General features: G+C 42.0%; 1 protein-coding gene across 1 annotated transcript in view; it reads right to left on the bottom strand.

The window, feature by feature from the left end:
* The window catches only part of LOC139380936 (glypican-6-like), a 155,228-nt gene that overhangs the window by 114,996 nt on the left and 22,441 nt on the right, over positions 1 to 17,791 (bottom strand). Inside the window, exon 2 of the mRNA XM_071124107.1 lies at positions 10,533 to 10,691. Coding sequence (XP_070980208.1) covers positions 10,533 to 10,691 — 159 coding nt within the window. The remainder of the gene's footprint in view (positions 1 to 10,532; positions 10,692 to 17,791) is intronic.

The raw sequence follows: 17,791 nt of genomic DNA, 5'->3' as shown, positions 1-17,791 counted from the left end.
CTCTCTCTATCATTCAGTCTCTCTCTATCATTCAGTCTCTATCATTCAGTCTCTCTCTATCATTCAGTCTCTCTCTATCATTCAGTCTCTCTCTATCATTCAGTCTCTCTCTATCATTCAGTCTCATTCAGTCTCTCTCTATCACTGGGGCGGCAGGGTAGCCTAGTGGTTAAAGCGTTGGACTAGTAACCGGAAGGTTGCAAGTTCAAATCCCCGAGCTGACAAGGTACAAATCTGTTGTTCTGCCCCTGAACAGTTAAAAAAAGTTAAATAAATTCAGTCTCTTTCTGCCTCTCTCTTTTGATCAGTCTCTCCATCCCAATCTCTCTCTCTCCATCCCAGTCTCTCTCTCCCCCTCCATCCCAGTCTCTATCTCTCTCTCTCTCTCTCTCTCGATGTCTCTCTCTCTCCATCCCAGTCTCTCTCTCTCTCTCCCAGTCTCTCTCTCTCTCTGTCTCTCTATCAGTCTCTCTCTATCTCTATCAGTCTCCCTTTCGCTCTCTCTATCAGTCTCTCTCTCTCTATCAGTCTCTCTCTCTCTCTATCAGTCTCTCTCTCTCTATCAGTCTCTCTTTCGCTCTCTCTATCAGTCTCTCTCTCTCTCTCTATCAGTCTCTCTCTCTCTCTATCAGTCTCTCTCTCTCTCTATCAGTCTCTCTCTCTCTCTCTCTCTCTCTCTCTCTCTCTCTCTCTATCAGTCTCTCTCTCTCTCTATCAGTCTCTCTCTCTCTATCAGTCTCTCGCTCTCTCTATCAGTCTCTCTCTCTCCCTCTCTCAATTCAATTTGCTTTATTGGCATGACATAACAATGTACATATTGCCAAAGCTTACTTTGGATATTTACAATAAACAGATAATAAGAATCAAAATTGTAAATGGGACAATAGTAATAACAATAGTAATAACACTAGTAATAACACTAGTAATAACAATAGTAATAACAATAGCCAAAAATAACCATACATTCAACAATAACAATAAGTATACAGTAGATGACATGTGCAGGTTGATTGGTCTGTTAGACACTGTCCCTAACATCTTATGGCAGGCAGCAATGTAGTTCGCTGCCAACCCACAGCTCTCTGCATCCTCCCCCAAAAGGAAGAGTAGCCTACTCTCATCAGAGAGGTCTTTGAATGAGGGTTTCAAATTTGGGGAAATGACACTCTCTAATTGTTTTATATTTTTGACATTTTGTCAGGAAATGCAGCTCTTTCTCAGGTTCAGCGATTTAGGCCCAGCTAGTACTGTATTTTGCTTTGTGCTTCCCAATAAGCAATGTAGTTTTGTTTTGACTGTGTTGTAATTTGTTTTATTCTGATTGATTAGATGTTCTGGTCCTGAGGCTTCACTGTGTTTGTAGAACAGGTTTGTGAACTCAGCCCCAGGACCAGCTGGATGAGGGGACTTTTCTTGGCTCAGCTCTTGGCATTGCAGGACTTGGTGATGATATGAGAGGGGGTCACTGTATTTTAGATGTTTCCTAAATGTAATTGCTTTTTTGAGTGCTTATTAGTGGATATTGGCCTAATTCTGCCCTGCATGCATTGTTTGTAGTTTTCCTCTGGACATATAAGGGAATCTTACAGAACTCTGCATGCAAGGTGTCAACGGGGTGTTTGTCCCATTGGGTGAAATCTTGTTTTGCAAGTGGAGTCCCACACCTCGCTGCCATAAAGTGCAATTGGTTCAATGACATATTCAATTAGTTTTAGCCAAATGTCATTCACTGCATCATTAAGGTGTCCAGTTGAGCTTATTTTTAAACCTAAATAATTGCAGTGTGTGCAGTACTTCATATATTTTGTACAGAGAGAGAGACAGAGGGAGACAGAGAGATAGAGACAGAGACAGAGAAAAAGACAGAGAGAGAGAGGGAGAGGGAGAGAGAGAGAGAGAGAGAGAGAGTTCTCTGGAGAAAAGCATCCTAATTCCACCTGTCAATCAGAGGCTGGCATTACCGAGAGGAAAGGATCCTGCCATCAGTCTAATAGGGAGGGTGCTGTCTGAGGGACAGGAATGAGTCTGAGAGGAGGACCTCTGTTACTGTGGAGAACATGACAGCCTGACCTTTTACACCAGGCACGCCTGGGGTTTATTCCTCTGCGGTTGCTGTTGTGTCGCTGCTGGGTGAGAGGGCTGTGGGAGTGGGCCCTGTCAAATCAACTGGTTCAACAAAAAAAATTGAAGAAAAATTTAACAGTTTCATATTTCCCCTCTTCTCCTTGAGTGGGTATAATTGCTGTGGCATAGTGTTCACCCGCATGAGGGGCAATGGTAAGCAATATGATCTCAGGCCGGTAATATGATAGACAAACGCCTCTTAGTCTTTAAGAAGCCCAATTCAAATCACATTGACCTATTAGTGTGGAAGAGAAACACAACTGGAATAAACACTAACTCTTGACGCCATGATCACATGATGACAGACCTTTGTCAGAGCAAAGATGGTTACCACAGAGCAGACAGACCTTTGTCAGAGCAAAGATAATTACCATAGAGCAGACAAACCTTTGTCAGAGCAAAGCTGGTTACCACAGAGCAGACAAACCTTTGTCAGAGCAAAGATGGTTACCACAGAGCAGACAGACCTTTGTCAGAGCAAAGATTGTTACCACAGAGCAGACATACCTTTGTCAGAGCAAAGATAATTACCACAGAGCAGACAGACCTGTCAGAGCAAAGATAATTACCACAGAGCAGACAGACCTGTCAGAGGAAAAGGCGGTGAGGATGGACGCTATTCATCTCTATGTGTGAAAAACGAAAATATCCAAATGTTCAGCTAAAAGCACTGCACCACAGGCATAGGGCTGTTTAAGAGTCCGCAGCTCTAGATGGAATCGATCGTACCGGTCTCACTACATTAATATTCTGTGTAGATCGGCAGCACCATGGTGTTAGTGGTCAGCGGAGAGCTAGGACATTGATTAGTAATTAAGACCCCCACCTTAGCATTTAATGAGCTTAACGGGAGAGAAATCTGCAGGCCTGTTCTTTCTCTAATTTCTCCGAGCACAACAGTACTGTTTCCCAGGGTCCTGGGATATGGATTGGAGCCAAGTCACTGAAAATTATGCTACGTGGAACGCATGCATAAATGATCCACCAGAACCGAGGCAAATCCTAATAAATCCCACTAATAGGAGCCATGTTGGTGACATGGATAGTTGAGATGATGGCCTCTATTCTCTCTTGTAGGTCTTGTGTTACAGCTGGCTCACTGACAGAGTAGTCTAGATCTTTTGGGGGTGATGCGGGATACCTCTGCCTGGAACAGCTTGGCAGAGGATAGCGACAGTGTCCTCTCACTGTTGTGGAAGTGACACGTAGGCAATGTTGTCAAGATATGCGTAGGCTGCTTTGTCAGCTACAGTAAAGATCATGGGCCCCACTCCACACAGACTGTAAGAAATACATGAACACTTACTCTATGTGGGTGGGACTCCACAAACAGGTGTTAAATACATGGTAAATATCATTTAAATGAGACAGCGAGCGCTGCACAGTGGTGAGGCTTACTTGTTCAGTGTCCTCCGACTCAATGAGTACGTTCACATGCACACTAATAATTTGATATTACACTGACAGTGGGCAGATTATCCAATAGTAATGTAAACACCTTACTCTGCTTCACTTAAATTGGAGTAAGGTCAAAATGGAAGTAAGTGCACACCAGGGGTGAAAGTAATCCGGTCCGGAAGCAAAATAAACAGTGGTGGTGGTACGCCGTACTGGTAAAACATGAGCCTATTACAAAATGTTTTTATCATCAAGAAAACTGTAGGCTATTACGCCACTATTTATCATTACATCATGTCAGAGACATGATACATTTGCGAATGGACTTGAAAACAGGTGGTATATTCTACGCTCCAAAATGCAATGTGGTTCCGCGAAAACACACACATTTTCTGGCCAAAAGGCAGAAGTGATTTGAAGTGATTATTTGACAAATCAGATGCAAACATCATCATGGCTGGTTGTTTTTATTCCACAATAAAAAGGACATACATTTAAAAAGTGAAATGACAAATCTTTAGGACGAGGCCCCAGAGATCCTATTAAATTAATAGGGATTCTACACTGAGTATATCAGAAATGAGTAACTTTCTAATATTGAGTTTCATCCCCCCCCCCCCCCCCCTTTTGCCCTCAGAATGGCCTCAATTCGTCGGGGCATGAACTATAAGGTGATGAAAACATTCCACAGGGATGCTAACCCATGTTGACTCCACTGCTTCCCACAGTGGTGTCAAGTTGGCTGGATGTCCTTTGGGTGGTGGACCATTCTTGTTACACACGGGTAACTGTTGTGTGTGAAAAACCTAGCAGTGTTGTAGTTCTTGACACAAACTGGTGCGCCTGGCATACCCCGTTCAAAGGCACTTAAATCTTTTGTATTGCGCATTCACACTCTGAATGGCACACGTACACAATCCATATCTCAAGAGCTTGGATTTAACAAGAGACATCAATAAGGGATCATAGCTTTCACCTGGATTCACTTGGTCAGTCTATGTCATGAAAAGAGAAGGTGTCCTTAATGTTTTGTATACTCAGTGTGTATGTAATTCTACGATTAAGCCCATAAAAATATAGGAGGTCCTGTACCGGGAAGAAATTCATTCTACTTTCACCCGTCATACGCCGAGCTAGCGCCAGCCGAGAGCCTCCCTCTTTAGAGCTAGCACCAGCTGAGAGCCTCCCTCTTTAGAGCTATCGCCAGCCGAGAGCCTCCCTCTTTAGAGCTAACGCCAGCCGAGAGCCTCCCTCTTTAGAGCTAACGCCAGCCGAGAGCCTCCCTCTTTAGAGCTAGCACCAGCCGAGAGCCTCCCTCTTTATAGCTAGCATCAGCCAAGAGACTCCCTCTTTAGAGCTACCACCAGCCAAGAGCCTCCCTCTTTAGAGCTAGCACCAGCCGAGAGCCTCCCTCTTTAGAGCTAGCACCAGCCGAGAGCCTCCCTCTTTAGAGCTAGCACCAGCCGAGAGCCTGCCTCTTTAGAGCTAGCACCAGCCGAGAGCCTCCCTCTTTAGCGCTAGCGCCAGCTGAGAACCTCCCTCTTTAGAGCTACCACCAGCCGAGAGCCTCCCTCTTTAGAGCTAGCGCCAGTCGAGAGCCTCCCTCTTTAGCGCGAGTGAAGTGAGTTCGGAACAACTGAACGTATGCGTCTTAGAAGTAGTTCACATATAAACTTATATGTCTGAAATCAGAATGAAATATGCTTCCCAAAAATAACATGATCGCTGTGGTAGAACCTTTATTTTCATTGGTGATTTTCAGCATTTATCAGAGCGCGATCAGGTTGCCTGATTTTAGATGTGTCCATGTTAACAGGATTTTTAGGGAAATTGTTCTTCTTCCGAAGCAATTAAACATTTAAATCAAACTATTATATTAATCTGACTATCCACAATAATTGTCTTATTTTGTGCATTTGACCATGTGGACACAATAATTGTAGCCTGGTTAAACTCTGTTCTCACCATTCAAATAAATCAAATCAGTTAAAGATACACTTCTTTTTTTAATAGAAATAGTGACAGTAAAAAAATAAAAATAAACATTGTTTCATTTCAAACAAATGGTGAGCCGTTTAACCAGACTCATTTCCCTGGTGTTGACTTTTTCATCACATACTGTACAATAGTTGGTCTCTGATTCCATCCTCCTAACACTAGCTGGTGAAACCCAGAGCTGTTCCTAATATACCTTGGTGTCCAGGGCGGTGACGGCTGACCTTGCCAAAACAACTCCAGAAATTCTCCAGGCTTGAACATTTCTCCAATGTGATTGAATGTATAGATAACCAACACATAAATTAAATCAGAGTCCAAACAGGAATGTCTCATGTTTCCTGTGTTGCCAGTCAGCAGAGACCCTCTCCAGACTCCGTGTCTCCTGTAAAGCTCGCAGCCAGCAGAAACCTGCACACAGCATCCATCCTGACACTGATTAAATTATGGAGAGTGGCAGGAGGCCCCTAGAGAAACGTGGGTGCCTGGAGTCATGGACGTAAGTGCTGCTGGACAAACCCCATTTACTTCCCCCATCTTCATCCTTGGAGCCCTCCTCTCTTCTCCCTGACAGAGGCCGATCAAAATATACACTTGTTTATTGATGCACGCTTGCTTCCAGGAACGGCACATGTGCTAAAGATTTTGTTTTCCTGGAAAAAAAGAACACACTGACGTTCTGACATTGAGTTTCTGTGCAACTATCCAATCATTTGAGAGTTATAGGCTGTAATTCAATAGCCCCAGATACGATGAGGAACAGTTTAAAAGGAGTGGGCATGGTGAATCATGACACTTGCTGCTGGGAATTGGGCTGAAATCCGAAAACACTCAAAGAGTCGTCTGAAGTTGCAATTATGTTTGGTTTATAAAATGTGTGAAAACTAAAAAAAGTGACAATTGTCTTCCATGAAGGTAAACTCTGGTCTTCTAAATAGAGGGCTATTGGGCTCAAAATACAGAGATTCATGCAGTTGTGTTTTCAAATCAAATCAAACTTTATGTGTCACATGCGCCGAATACAACAAGTGTAGACCTTACCGTGAAATTCTTACTTACAAACCCTTAACCAACAGCGCAGTTCAAGAAGAGTTAATCAAATATTTACCAAATAAACTAAATATAAAATAATAAAAGTAACACAATAAAATACCAATAATGAGTCTATATACAGGGGGTACCGATACCGAGTCAATGTGCGGGGATACAGGTTAGTCGAGGTAATTAGTACATGTAGGTAGGGGTAAAGTGGCTATGCATAGATAATAAACAGCGAGTAGGAGCAGTGTAAAAACAAATGGAGCGGGGCGGGGCGGTGCGGGGGGGGGGGGGGGGGGGGGTCAATGTAAATAGTCCGGTGGCCATTTGATTAATTGTTCAGCAGTCTTATAGCATGGGGGTAGAAGCTGTTTAGAATCCTCTTAGACCTAGACTTGGTGCTCCGGTACCGCTTGCCGTGCGGTAGCAGAGAGAATAGTCTATGACCGGGGTGACTGGAGTCTTCGTGAGATTTTCAAAGAACTTAGGTTGTAGTTAACTACGGTGAGAGCAGGTTTAATGAGGACATCTCACATGGAGAGGCATTGAACTAGGTGTATTATAATAAAGTATGAGATGACAGTGGAAGAACAATATCAACAGCATAAGCATTTTACAATAAACTTGGGAAAACAGAAGCAGAAGGAAATGCATAATTTGGACTAAATTATTCATAGCTAAATATATAGCCATAAATTTAAACATTTGCTTACTCTTAACTTTTTGGGTCACCTTGCCAAATAAAGGTCAGTTGACAACAGCAGCAACAGTAAACTTGTAATGAGTTGGAAATAAAACATATTCATCGTCTTTTGTGGAATCATTATAAATATTAGGCTATACTATTTTTCTAGTGTATTCCAACAATCAGTAGTGGCCCTAATGCTGTTACTAGAGATGTGTAGTAATACTCCTACTGCATCGTATTGCATTTTCAATCATATTGCATCGTATTTTCAATTTTCGCCTAAATTACATACCCAAATCTAACTGCCTGTAGCTCAGGCCCTGAAGCAAGGATATGCATATTCTTGGTACCATTTAAAAGGAAACACTTTGAAGTTTGTGGAAATGTGAATTGAATGTAGGAGAATATAACACAATAGATCTGGTAGAAGAAAATATAAAGAAAAAAAAACAGCCAGTCTTTTTCTACCACCATCTATGAAATGCAAGAGATAGTTATAGCCATCACTCTGGTTGTAATTCCAATAGTATCCACAAGATGGCAGCAGTGTATGTGCAAAGTTTCAGATGGATAACTTAAAAATGAGTGAACAACAAGACTTTTAGTGTGAAGTCCCCAGGTACATTTGGGCAAATTGTGAAGAAGACACTCGCATTCATATTCCCCTTTTCTGCAAAAATATCGCCAAATGTGTATACTTAAACTTTGATTTATCTTTCCAAGTGATTTGTAGCCATATTATAAGCTCAACATTTGCAAAACAACCAGTTTTCATAACTTCATAACTCTGAATATCCTCATAATTTTTGTCCAAACTGAAAAGGCATGCTGTCGTACAAGGTTAGAAGGTACATTTTATGACATATATATGGTTTACGGATACTCCCGTAAAGCACAGCTCATTGGCTATCTAGCTAGCTTTGTTTGACCCCGATTGGTGCTTATTTGACAAAGATACAGTTGTTCAAGTGATGGTCGCACACGTCATCGGCGTGCCATGAAGGCGTCGCTCTCTGACCAAATATGGTGTCCTATAGGATATACTACACCCCTAATGAAATAGTTAAGTCTTGTTAACTTCTAGGATCTCTGAGGAATAAATACGAATGTGATCTGACTCGTTCAAAACAACGTTTCACAGATTCCTTTCTTTGCAAATTGAACGAGTGGAAATACAAAATCAATCGTGCGTGGTATATGGACCTTTTTAAGATATGAAAAATGATTTTATCTAACAAAAAGATACTTCATGTTATCTCTGGGACCCTTTGGAGGATACATTCTGAAATCTTGCTCTGATTTAAGTACACATTTCACCTTCAGAGGTGAATTTATCAAACCTATCGCGTTGAAAAAAAGTGTTTTGTTGTTAGGAGCTCTCCTCAAACAACGGCATGGCATTTTTTTCGCAGTAATAGCTACTGTAAATTGGACAGTGCAGTTATATTAACAATAATTTAGGCTTTTAAGCTTAAGACACTTATATGTATCGACACTTGTTGTTACTCTAAAATCTGTGATCTTGATATAACGCGCTGCATGATTTTACAACTGTCCTATTGACGGAACGCAGATCCTTAAGAAACGGAATCTTTATACATATTAACCTGTACTATTTTGCTAATGTATTCCAACAATCAGTAGTGGCCCTAATGCTGTTACTAGAGATGAGTAGTGATACTCCTACTGCATCGTATTGCATGAAAAATGACTCTGCTTTAAACTCTCAGGTGCAGATGACTGCAGGATTTAACATGCACTGCTCTCCATTGAATAAATGCGGGGCCTGTATTCAATATATGCTTTTTCAGCACTGCTCTCAGATTTGAGGCACTTACTCAACAGCTTTAGCTCATTTTTCACATCCCACACAATAAACATCAAAGCAGTGTTTGCCCTAGACATTAGATGAATGTATTTTTTCTAACAAGTGTTAACAGTCAAAAGTGTAATACTATTTAATCATAAAGCGTTTGGCTTAGTTGTGCAGAAAGTGGGGAGATTGAAGTGGAGAGAGAGAGGGAGAGAGGGAGAGAGAGGGAGAGAGAGAGAGAGATCATTGTTATTGAGAGAGAGAGAGCTCATTGTTATTGAGAAGCATTGCACTGACACTGTGGACTAATCTGTGAAAGCCCTTAGCTCCTCACACTGGAGAGAGCACTGTTGAATCAAGGCCACTGCTTGGCTTAACGTTTACAAACTCCCTGAATTCCCTGTGTTAACAGTGAGCCAACTGAAACATATCCAACCCAAAACAGAAGCACAATATGGTTTTGGTTGAACCAAATAAGGTTAAAAGAAGCCCCATCTGGAGCAGGGAGAGCCAGCACAGACACTTTCTCCACAGAGTTTCTCTAACATAAATCACATAATAAAATTATATTTTATAAAAAGCCGCTGACTGAGATGTGACAGGAGGATGGATGGCTGTGGGATGACATCCCATAATTGACATGATTTACCCCCATCTCCTCTATCTCCATAGTCCTGATGAGCAGCTGCTGCCCATACTGCTGAGGGTGCCATTGGAGAGATTTGTGTTATTGCTCATTAAACCATAACAAGCAGGGACTCACTGGGAAGAGGACGATCAGCAGGAAGTGTGTGTGAAAGTCAAGGCCGAGGCGTAAAAACAAATATATCTCCGCAAAGAGAATCTCCGGTCTCTGAGCCGAGGGCGGTCAGTAGAGGTTGTCAGAAGAGTCGCTGTGGAAGTCAGGATCCTACATACTGCCGCAGCAGACCTGCTATAGGAGATGTATTAGAGGAGGAGGATGCTCTACGCTACTGGTTCCAGCTGTCAATATGTGGTGCAAGAGGCCATGCTTGTCTAACCCAAAGGAGGTACTCACAGTCTTCATGATGATTTATAATTCAAATGCCCTTCTGAGCAAGTCAACTAAATTGCAAACACAACAGTAAGCAAAACTGAAATAGAAGTCAACAGAACAAACTGTGTTCAGGGATCCTCAAGTAGCTGTGTATAGAGCACAGGAGGTTGGTGGCGCCTTCATTGGGGAGGACAGGCTCTTGTTAATGGCTGGAGGGGTATGAGTGGACTTGTATCAAATACAACAAACACATAGTTTCCATGGTTTCCATGGTTCCAGGTGTTTGATGCCATTCCATTCGCTCCGTTCCAGCCATTACTGTGAGCCGTTCTCCCCTCAGCCGCCTCCTATAGGTTGCTCAAAATGAAATAATATGTAGGTGAGCAACAGTTGAGAAGAGAGTATTGCAGATAAACAAAAGCAGAGTTTTTAGAAACAACACCAGAAACGTGTCTTACCGTCAAACTTTTTATGTCTGGAGACAAAGGTGCTTCGTAATTCATGACTAGTTTCATCGACCAGGTTCTCCAACTCCAGCTTGCTCCGTTGGCCAAACTTGTCCTCCATTTCAGAGGTGCAACAGGTGCTCCCTTGAGGACATACACGAAGATGGTCGCCTGGAAAAACACAGAGATGCTATTCAGTCACACAGATCTATCATGTTATAAAACAGCAGACCAAAACTACAAACACATTTATAAATGATATTCAACTAACACAAGGAGAGTTGATTAATAAACTACGGCTCTTCTCTGACAAATGGGATGCTGATTTTAATATTTTTTTGTAATAGAGTAATATCAGGGATTTCTCTATAGATTGATATCACTCTATGATTTCAGACTAAAAATAGAAATACGTTTTAAAAATCCTCATATTTAGACATTTGAAGTATTGTTGATGCTCTAACAATGCCGTGCACTTCTCGTTCATTGTCACTTTTCATTATTTCATTATAAAAGAAAGTCCTATTTGTCAAGCTGTGCTACTCAAAATATGACTTTATGTCTTTAACACAAATGAGAGAGAGCCTAAATCCACAATATCTCCACAAGCCAGGGGTTAGCTGCTTAAAATGACTGGATCAATTCTAATAACAGCTTTTTATTACACTGTGTTCTCAATGTGAACCAGTCTCTGCATGCAACCATTACTGAATTTAATTAAAGAGCCTGAACTGCCAGATAATTTCAGGTTTACCGGTAAGAGAATTACATTATATTTTGAGGGCCTGTAACGAAGCGCTGTGAGAGTGAATAAAATACAACGATTTAACATCTAGAGGTGTTGATTCCTCTAGTGCAGGGTTACGGTGATTTTATATGGCCCCCAACTTCTCTGAGCAAATAATAAATAAACATAGGGGACATAAAATAAATCATTTTCATTTTGGAAATCTGTTCCAAAGTATTACCACGTATAAAATAGTTATGTATGTGATTGTATACAAATGCAAGCTATGTTCGAAGTGATTATATTTTAGTCCTCTGTTTTTGGCTTCTTGCGGTCGATTTGCAGTCTATAAATTATTTGTAATTATGTTCCTGCCCCCTGACCATCCGCTCAATAAAAAATGGTCCCGCAGCTGAATCTAGTCTATGATTACTGCTTTACAGTGTTTCGGTTGACTCTACATGTTAAATGTATTAATGTATTAAAGGGGATGAGGGGTAAAAGGGATAAAAGGGATGATGCCTGTGAAATGTACTGTAGGACATCCTCCTGCAGAACAAAGTCTGTTGTGCCTGATGGGAAAGGAGAATGGGAGATACCTAGTCAGTTGTACAACTGAATGCATTCAGCGGAAATGTGTCTTCCACATTTAACCCAACCCCTCTGAATCAGAGAGGTGAGGGGGGGCTGCCTTAATCGACGTCCACGTCTTCGGCGCCTGGGGAACAGTGGGTTAACTGCCTTGCTCAGGGGCAGAACGACAGATTTTTACCTTGTCAGCTCGGGGATTCGATCCCTCTATGTGAATTAGCCATGGTGCGTGACTGTGAAGCCAGCCATTAAATCATGCTACAGCACACCTCAATCCAAAGCAGCATTAATACGTGCAGCATGTATCAGCACTAGCTAGTGTAACAAAGTAAAGGCCTTGAAAACATAACCAGAAATAGTATATAACAGTAATCTTAGGTCTGGTTGGATGAGACAGTGGCAGACACGGCTTCCTATCTCTCTCATGTACACACACACACACACAGGTTTGTCAGAGTTGTTCCCTCTACCCATGCAATCATTCCGTTCTCACAACTTTCAGCCAGCTCCCTATGTTGGTAGAACACAAACAAATTAAATTAAAATTGCCAGCAGCCCATGAGATGAAATTCAGAGATGAAATTCATGCCAGGATTAATTTATCACTTGAGGACAAAGACATGTGTTTCTCTGCTGGTTATCATCATGTTTCTCTGCTGGTTATCACCATGTTCCTCAGCTGGTTATCACCATGTTTCTCAGCTGGTTATCACCATGTTTCTCAGCTGGTTATCACCATGTTTCTCAGCTGGTTATCACCATGTTTCTCAGCTGGTTATCACCATGTTTCTCAGCTGGTTATCACCATGTTTCTCAGCTGGTTATCACCATGTTTCTCAGCTGGTTATCACCATGTTTCTCAGCTGGTTATCACCATGTTTCTCAGCGGGTTATCACCATGTTTCTCAGCGGGTTATCACCATGTTTCTCAGCGGGTTATCATCATGTTTCTCTGCTGGTTATCCCCATGTTTCTCTACTGGTTATCATCATGTTTCTGTGTTGTTTATCATCATGTTTCTGTGTTGTTTATCACCATGTTTCTGTGTTGTTTATCATCATGTTTCTGGGTTGTTTATCACCATGTTTCTGTGTTGTTTATCACCATGTTTCTGTGTTGTTTATCATCATGTTTCTGTGTTGTTTATCACCATGTTTCTGTGTTGTTTATCACCATGTTTCTGTGTTGTTTATCACCATGTTTCTGTGTTGTTTATCACCATGTTTCTGTGTTGTTTATCACCATGTTTCTGTGTTGTTTATCTTCATGTTTCTGTGTTGTTTATCTTCATGTTTCTGGGTTGTTTATCACCATGTTTCTGGGTTGTTTATCACCGTATTTCTGGGTTGTTTATCATCATGTTTCTGGGTTGTTTATCATCATGTTGTTTATCTTCATGTTTCTGGGTTGTTTATCACCATGTTTCTGGGTTGTTTATCACCGTATTTCTGGGTTGTTTATCATCATGTTTCTGGGTTGTTTATCATCATGTTGTTTATCATCATGTTTCTGTGTTGTTTATCATCATGTTTCTGGGTTGTTTATCATCATGTTGTTTATCTTCATGTTTCTGGGTTGTTTATCACCGTATTTCTGGGTTGTTTATCATCATGTTTATCATACTAGGATAGCGTTCAGAAACATTCCTGGTGGTTTTTCCCCCAAATATTTACAGTAAATGAAGGAATCATGAGAACTGATATGACATTGGCTATAGGATTTACACTTGTATGGGACAATAGGTGATTGTTTAATGATATTTACAACTTGTCCAATGTCCTTAGATCATAATGTATTAATCAACACATTCCATGTCTTTCTGGCTTCTATTTTCTACTATTTTTCATAATGTAAATGTTAATATTGCCAATAAGTATTCTGTGTGTAGCCTGTAGAGAGAACAGAGTTATTCCCATTCAGATGAAAATCACATTACTATTGATGACATGCATGAAAAGCTGAACTGAATTACAAGTTAATGATCTACATCCCCATTCTATGTTCCATGGACAACGCTGATTCAGCTTTTCCTCTGCATGTCACACTATGACAACTGCAACATCACTTTGAAGACCAAATGTGGAGAAATATTCTAAAATCACGTGATGACGAACCAATGATTCTTGACATAAAAAAATATGTTGAGTGTGTTGTGTCATTTTTTTTGTTAAAAACCTAAAAGCAACCAAGCAAGTACCCCAGTCAGCCCTCTGAAAATGCGCTAATTTCAGAATTTGCCTCGCCCTCTCACTGCCCAAATAGAATTGAGATGTTATTTAGTCAGAAAAATGCAGGTTAACCAAACTTTGAGAATCAGTTCAGCTTCCTCTGGTAGGAGCTGATTTGACCTCAGCCATAAAGAAGAACAGCAATGTCCACCAGTGAGGGCAGGAGGTTATGTGAGGAGGTTATGTGAGGAGGTTATGTGAGGAGGTTATGTGAGTAGGTTGACGTTTATTGGGTAAATCTCATCCTGGAGGTGGAGCTGAGCTATTTCTACTAGATGGGCAGTGGCAAAGTCAGCGTAAACATTGATAAAGGAAAAAAAATACTTTGGGGCAATTCCACCACTTTTAAATCTAATTTTCATTATATCCAGCACAATCTCAATCGCATTCCACACTGCCCTATCCCACCTGGACAAAAGGAACACCTATGTGAGAATGCTGTTCATTGACTACAGCTCAGCGTTCAACACCATAGTGCTCACACAGCTCATCACTAAGCTAAGGACCCTGATACTAAACACCTCCCTCTGCAACTGGATACGGGACTTCCTGACGGGCCACCCCCAGGTGGAAAGGGTAGGCAACAACACGTCTGCCACGCTGATCCTCAACACTGGGGCCCCTCAGGGATGCGTGCTTAGTCCCTTCCTGTACTTGCTGTTCACCCAAGAATGCATGGCCAAGCACAACTCCAACACCATCATTAAGTTTGCTGACGACACAACAGTGATAGGCCTGATCACCGACAACGATGAGACAGCCTATAGGGAGGAGGTCAGAGACCAGGCAGTGTGGTGCCAGGACAACAACCTCTCTCTCAATGTGAGGTGAGCAAGACAAAGGTGCAGATCGTGGACTACAGGAAAAGGTGTGCCGGAATAGGCCCCCATTAACAACGACGGGACTGAAGTGGAGCGGGTCGAGAGTTATGTTCCATGGTGTCCATATCACCAGCAAACTATCATGGTCCAAACACACCAAGACATTTGTGAAGAGGGCACGACAAAGCCTATTCCCCCTCAGGAGACTGAAAAGATTTGGCATCGGCCCACAGATCCTCAAAAAGTTTGACAGCTGCACCATCGTGAGCATCCTCATCACCGCCTGGTATGGCAACTGCTCGGCATCTGCTGTAAGGCGCTACAGAGGGTAGTGCGTACGGCCCAGTACATCACTGGGTCCAAGCTTCCTGACATCCAGGACCAATATACTCGGGGGTGTCAGAGGAAGGCATGAAAAATTGTGAAAGACAGTTATAGACTGGTTTCTCTGCTACTGCATTACAAGCGGTACCGGAGCACCAAGTCTCGGTCCAAAAGGCTCCTTAGCAGCTTCTACCCCCAAGCCATAAAACTGCTGAACAACTAATCAAATGGCCACCCAGATTATCTGTTGGATTCTAGCTTAAAACATACTTACTCATGTCACCACACTAGAACTTATTGATTACTTTACATATATAAGGAATGTATGTGTTGGGGTCAATGGAGGGTGGATAACAACTAAGTTACAGAGTGAGACAAAGGGGAGTGCAGGAAGTTTACATTCTGTCAAAACATGTTATTGTAAAATCTCATGGCTCCTAAGGAGAGAGGCAAAGGGCAAAAGTCAGGTTTCAGTCACTGATAAGGTAGGACAGTCGTGGATTAGGGAGAAGTAAGGAATTTTTCCCGAGGTCAGGTCTGATGAAGTGAGAAGGAACAGTGGTATCCCACACACATACACATCCACCACCCGAAAAATGTTTCTAGCGTGAGGCAGGGCCATGACTACACCAGTGAGAGGAACCAATTAAGTTCCTGACTAGCAACAGAGATGCATTGGCTGTCTAGATGTGCAAGGAGTGGACGTCACCTAGTCGGAGGGTATACATATACTATATGTGCTTCTGTAAACATGTCTATGTATATTTGCAGCTGTATGACCCAGTGGGTGAATAAACTTGGTTTGAGATTTTCCTAATCGTCCGTTTGAGTTTTTACTCTGTTTGTTCAGAACCTAACAGAGTTCAGGTCTAAAATCGGATTTTATTACTTTGTGGCTGTGCCAGCTAGTGACTACCATGCAGAGCTGCCTCCAGTACATGAGTCATCCAAGTAAATGCCAACCTGCATTATGTGACGGCATGAGGTTTGAACCCACGCACAGTTTGTTCAGAGCTATTTTTTGTTTTTTTTTCCACAGCTTATGACTACACCATAAACACTGGTTTTGTTTACTTCACAGGTCAAAAGAAAACTCAGCTTTAGGTAGGTCACTGACGGTCTATAAAAGGAAACATTTGACATCCAGTGTGAACACTCTAGTGAACACTTTAATGGGCCAAAGGTTGGTGGGAGTCAGGGAGGTCCCATTGGTCAAAGGTCTGAGTGCAGCTCTCCATCAGCGACGTGTCACACACAAAGAGGTCCTCAAGTAGACCCAGCAGTGTGTTCCCGCAGTCTCAACAGAGAAAAACAGCACTTAAAATGAGTCTACATCCCATAAGGAGCTTTCAAGGGACCTCTCCACTCAAACAAGGTGCCCTCTGCATGTGCTACATGGCCAAGGTTGAAACAGCACAGTGGACACAAAGATATGTTTCCGTTGGTACACAATGGAATACAATAAATTCCACATTAGCCAGAGAAGAAAGAGTGGTACAGACAGCATACTATTTGAATAGCTTTTATTTTTTTTAAGGCCTATCTTTAGAGGAACACAGAATATGCCAGCAGTATGATAAACACATTTATTATATTCCTTTCTGGTGAAAGGAATATTTTTTTTTAGTATTGCTGTACAGATTGCAAACTACTCTCACCGCATGTCTGACTATAGTGCAGAATACTGTTGGATGAATGTAATCGTGAGTGAACCTGGGCTCTGATGGCTGAATGTGATCCTGAGTGAACCTGGGCTCTGATGGCTGAATGGGATCATGAGTGAACCTGGGCTCTGATGGCTGAATGTGATCATGAGTGAACCTGGGCTCTGATGGCTGAATGTGACCGGAGTGAACCTGGGCTCTGATGGCTGAATGTGACCGGAGTGAACCTGGGCTCTGATGGCTGAATGTGACCGGAGTGAACCTGGGCTCTGATGGCTGAATGTGACCGGAGTGAACCTGGGCTTTGATGGCTGAATGTGACCAGAGTGAACCTGGGCTCTGATGGCTGAGGGGGACATTATTTCCTGCTAATATCCTGGCATCAAAGTGTTTCTCTGGCAGTCATCTAGTATTAAGAGGGCTGTGATGGTGAAATCAAGAGATGTGTCCCAATGCAACCTCACATCAGCACTAGCCCAATCCCTGTCCACTCAGTTGGTTATCAGAGCTGTCAGGGTGCAGAACAGGGCTCCACTGCTTCCTGCTTTCCCCAGACACAGCACATTTCACACATGCATGCAAGCATCTGCTTGTCCTCACATTGTCATGTAAGTGAATAAAACAAAAAAATATATATATATTGAATGTCATTGCAGTGATTAGCATACTGGTGAGAGTGAGTCAGATCCTGAACAATAACGTTCATGTCTGGGGAATAGGCTAAACTTACATGTTTCTTCAAAAGGCACAAACTAAAAGGTGATTGGGGGGGGCATACAGATTTCTCATTGGCACACTGTAAACAGGGTTAGGAAGTTACTTTCTAAATGTAATCAGTTACTAGTGCATTACCCACACTCAGTAACGTAATTAGTTATTTTACATTACTTGCCCTTCAGAATAAGACAGATGAATA

The sequence above is a fragment of the Oncorhynchus clarkii genome, chromosome 22, assembly GCF_045791955.1.
Source record: "Oncorhynchus clarkii lewisi isolate Uvic-CL-2024 chromosome 22, UVic_Ocla_1.0, whole genome shotgun sequence".
Taxonomy (NCBI): Eukaryota; Metazoa; Chordata; class Actinopteri; order Salmoniformes; family Salmonidae; genus Oncorhynchus; species Oncorhynchus clarkii.
Note: the sequence above shows the minus strand (reverse complement) of the source record. Positions and strands in the feature narration are given on the sequence as shown.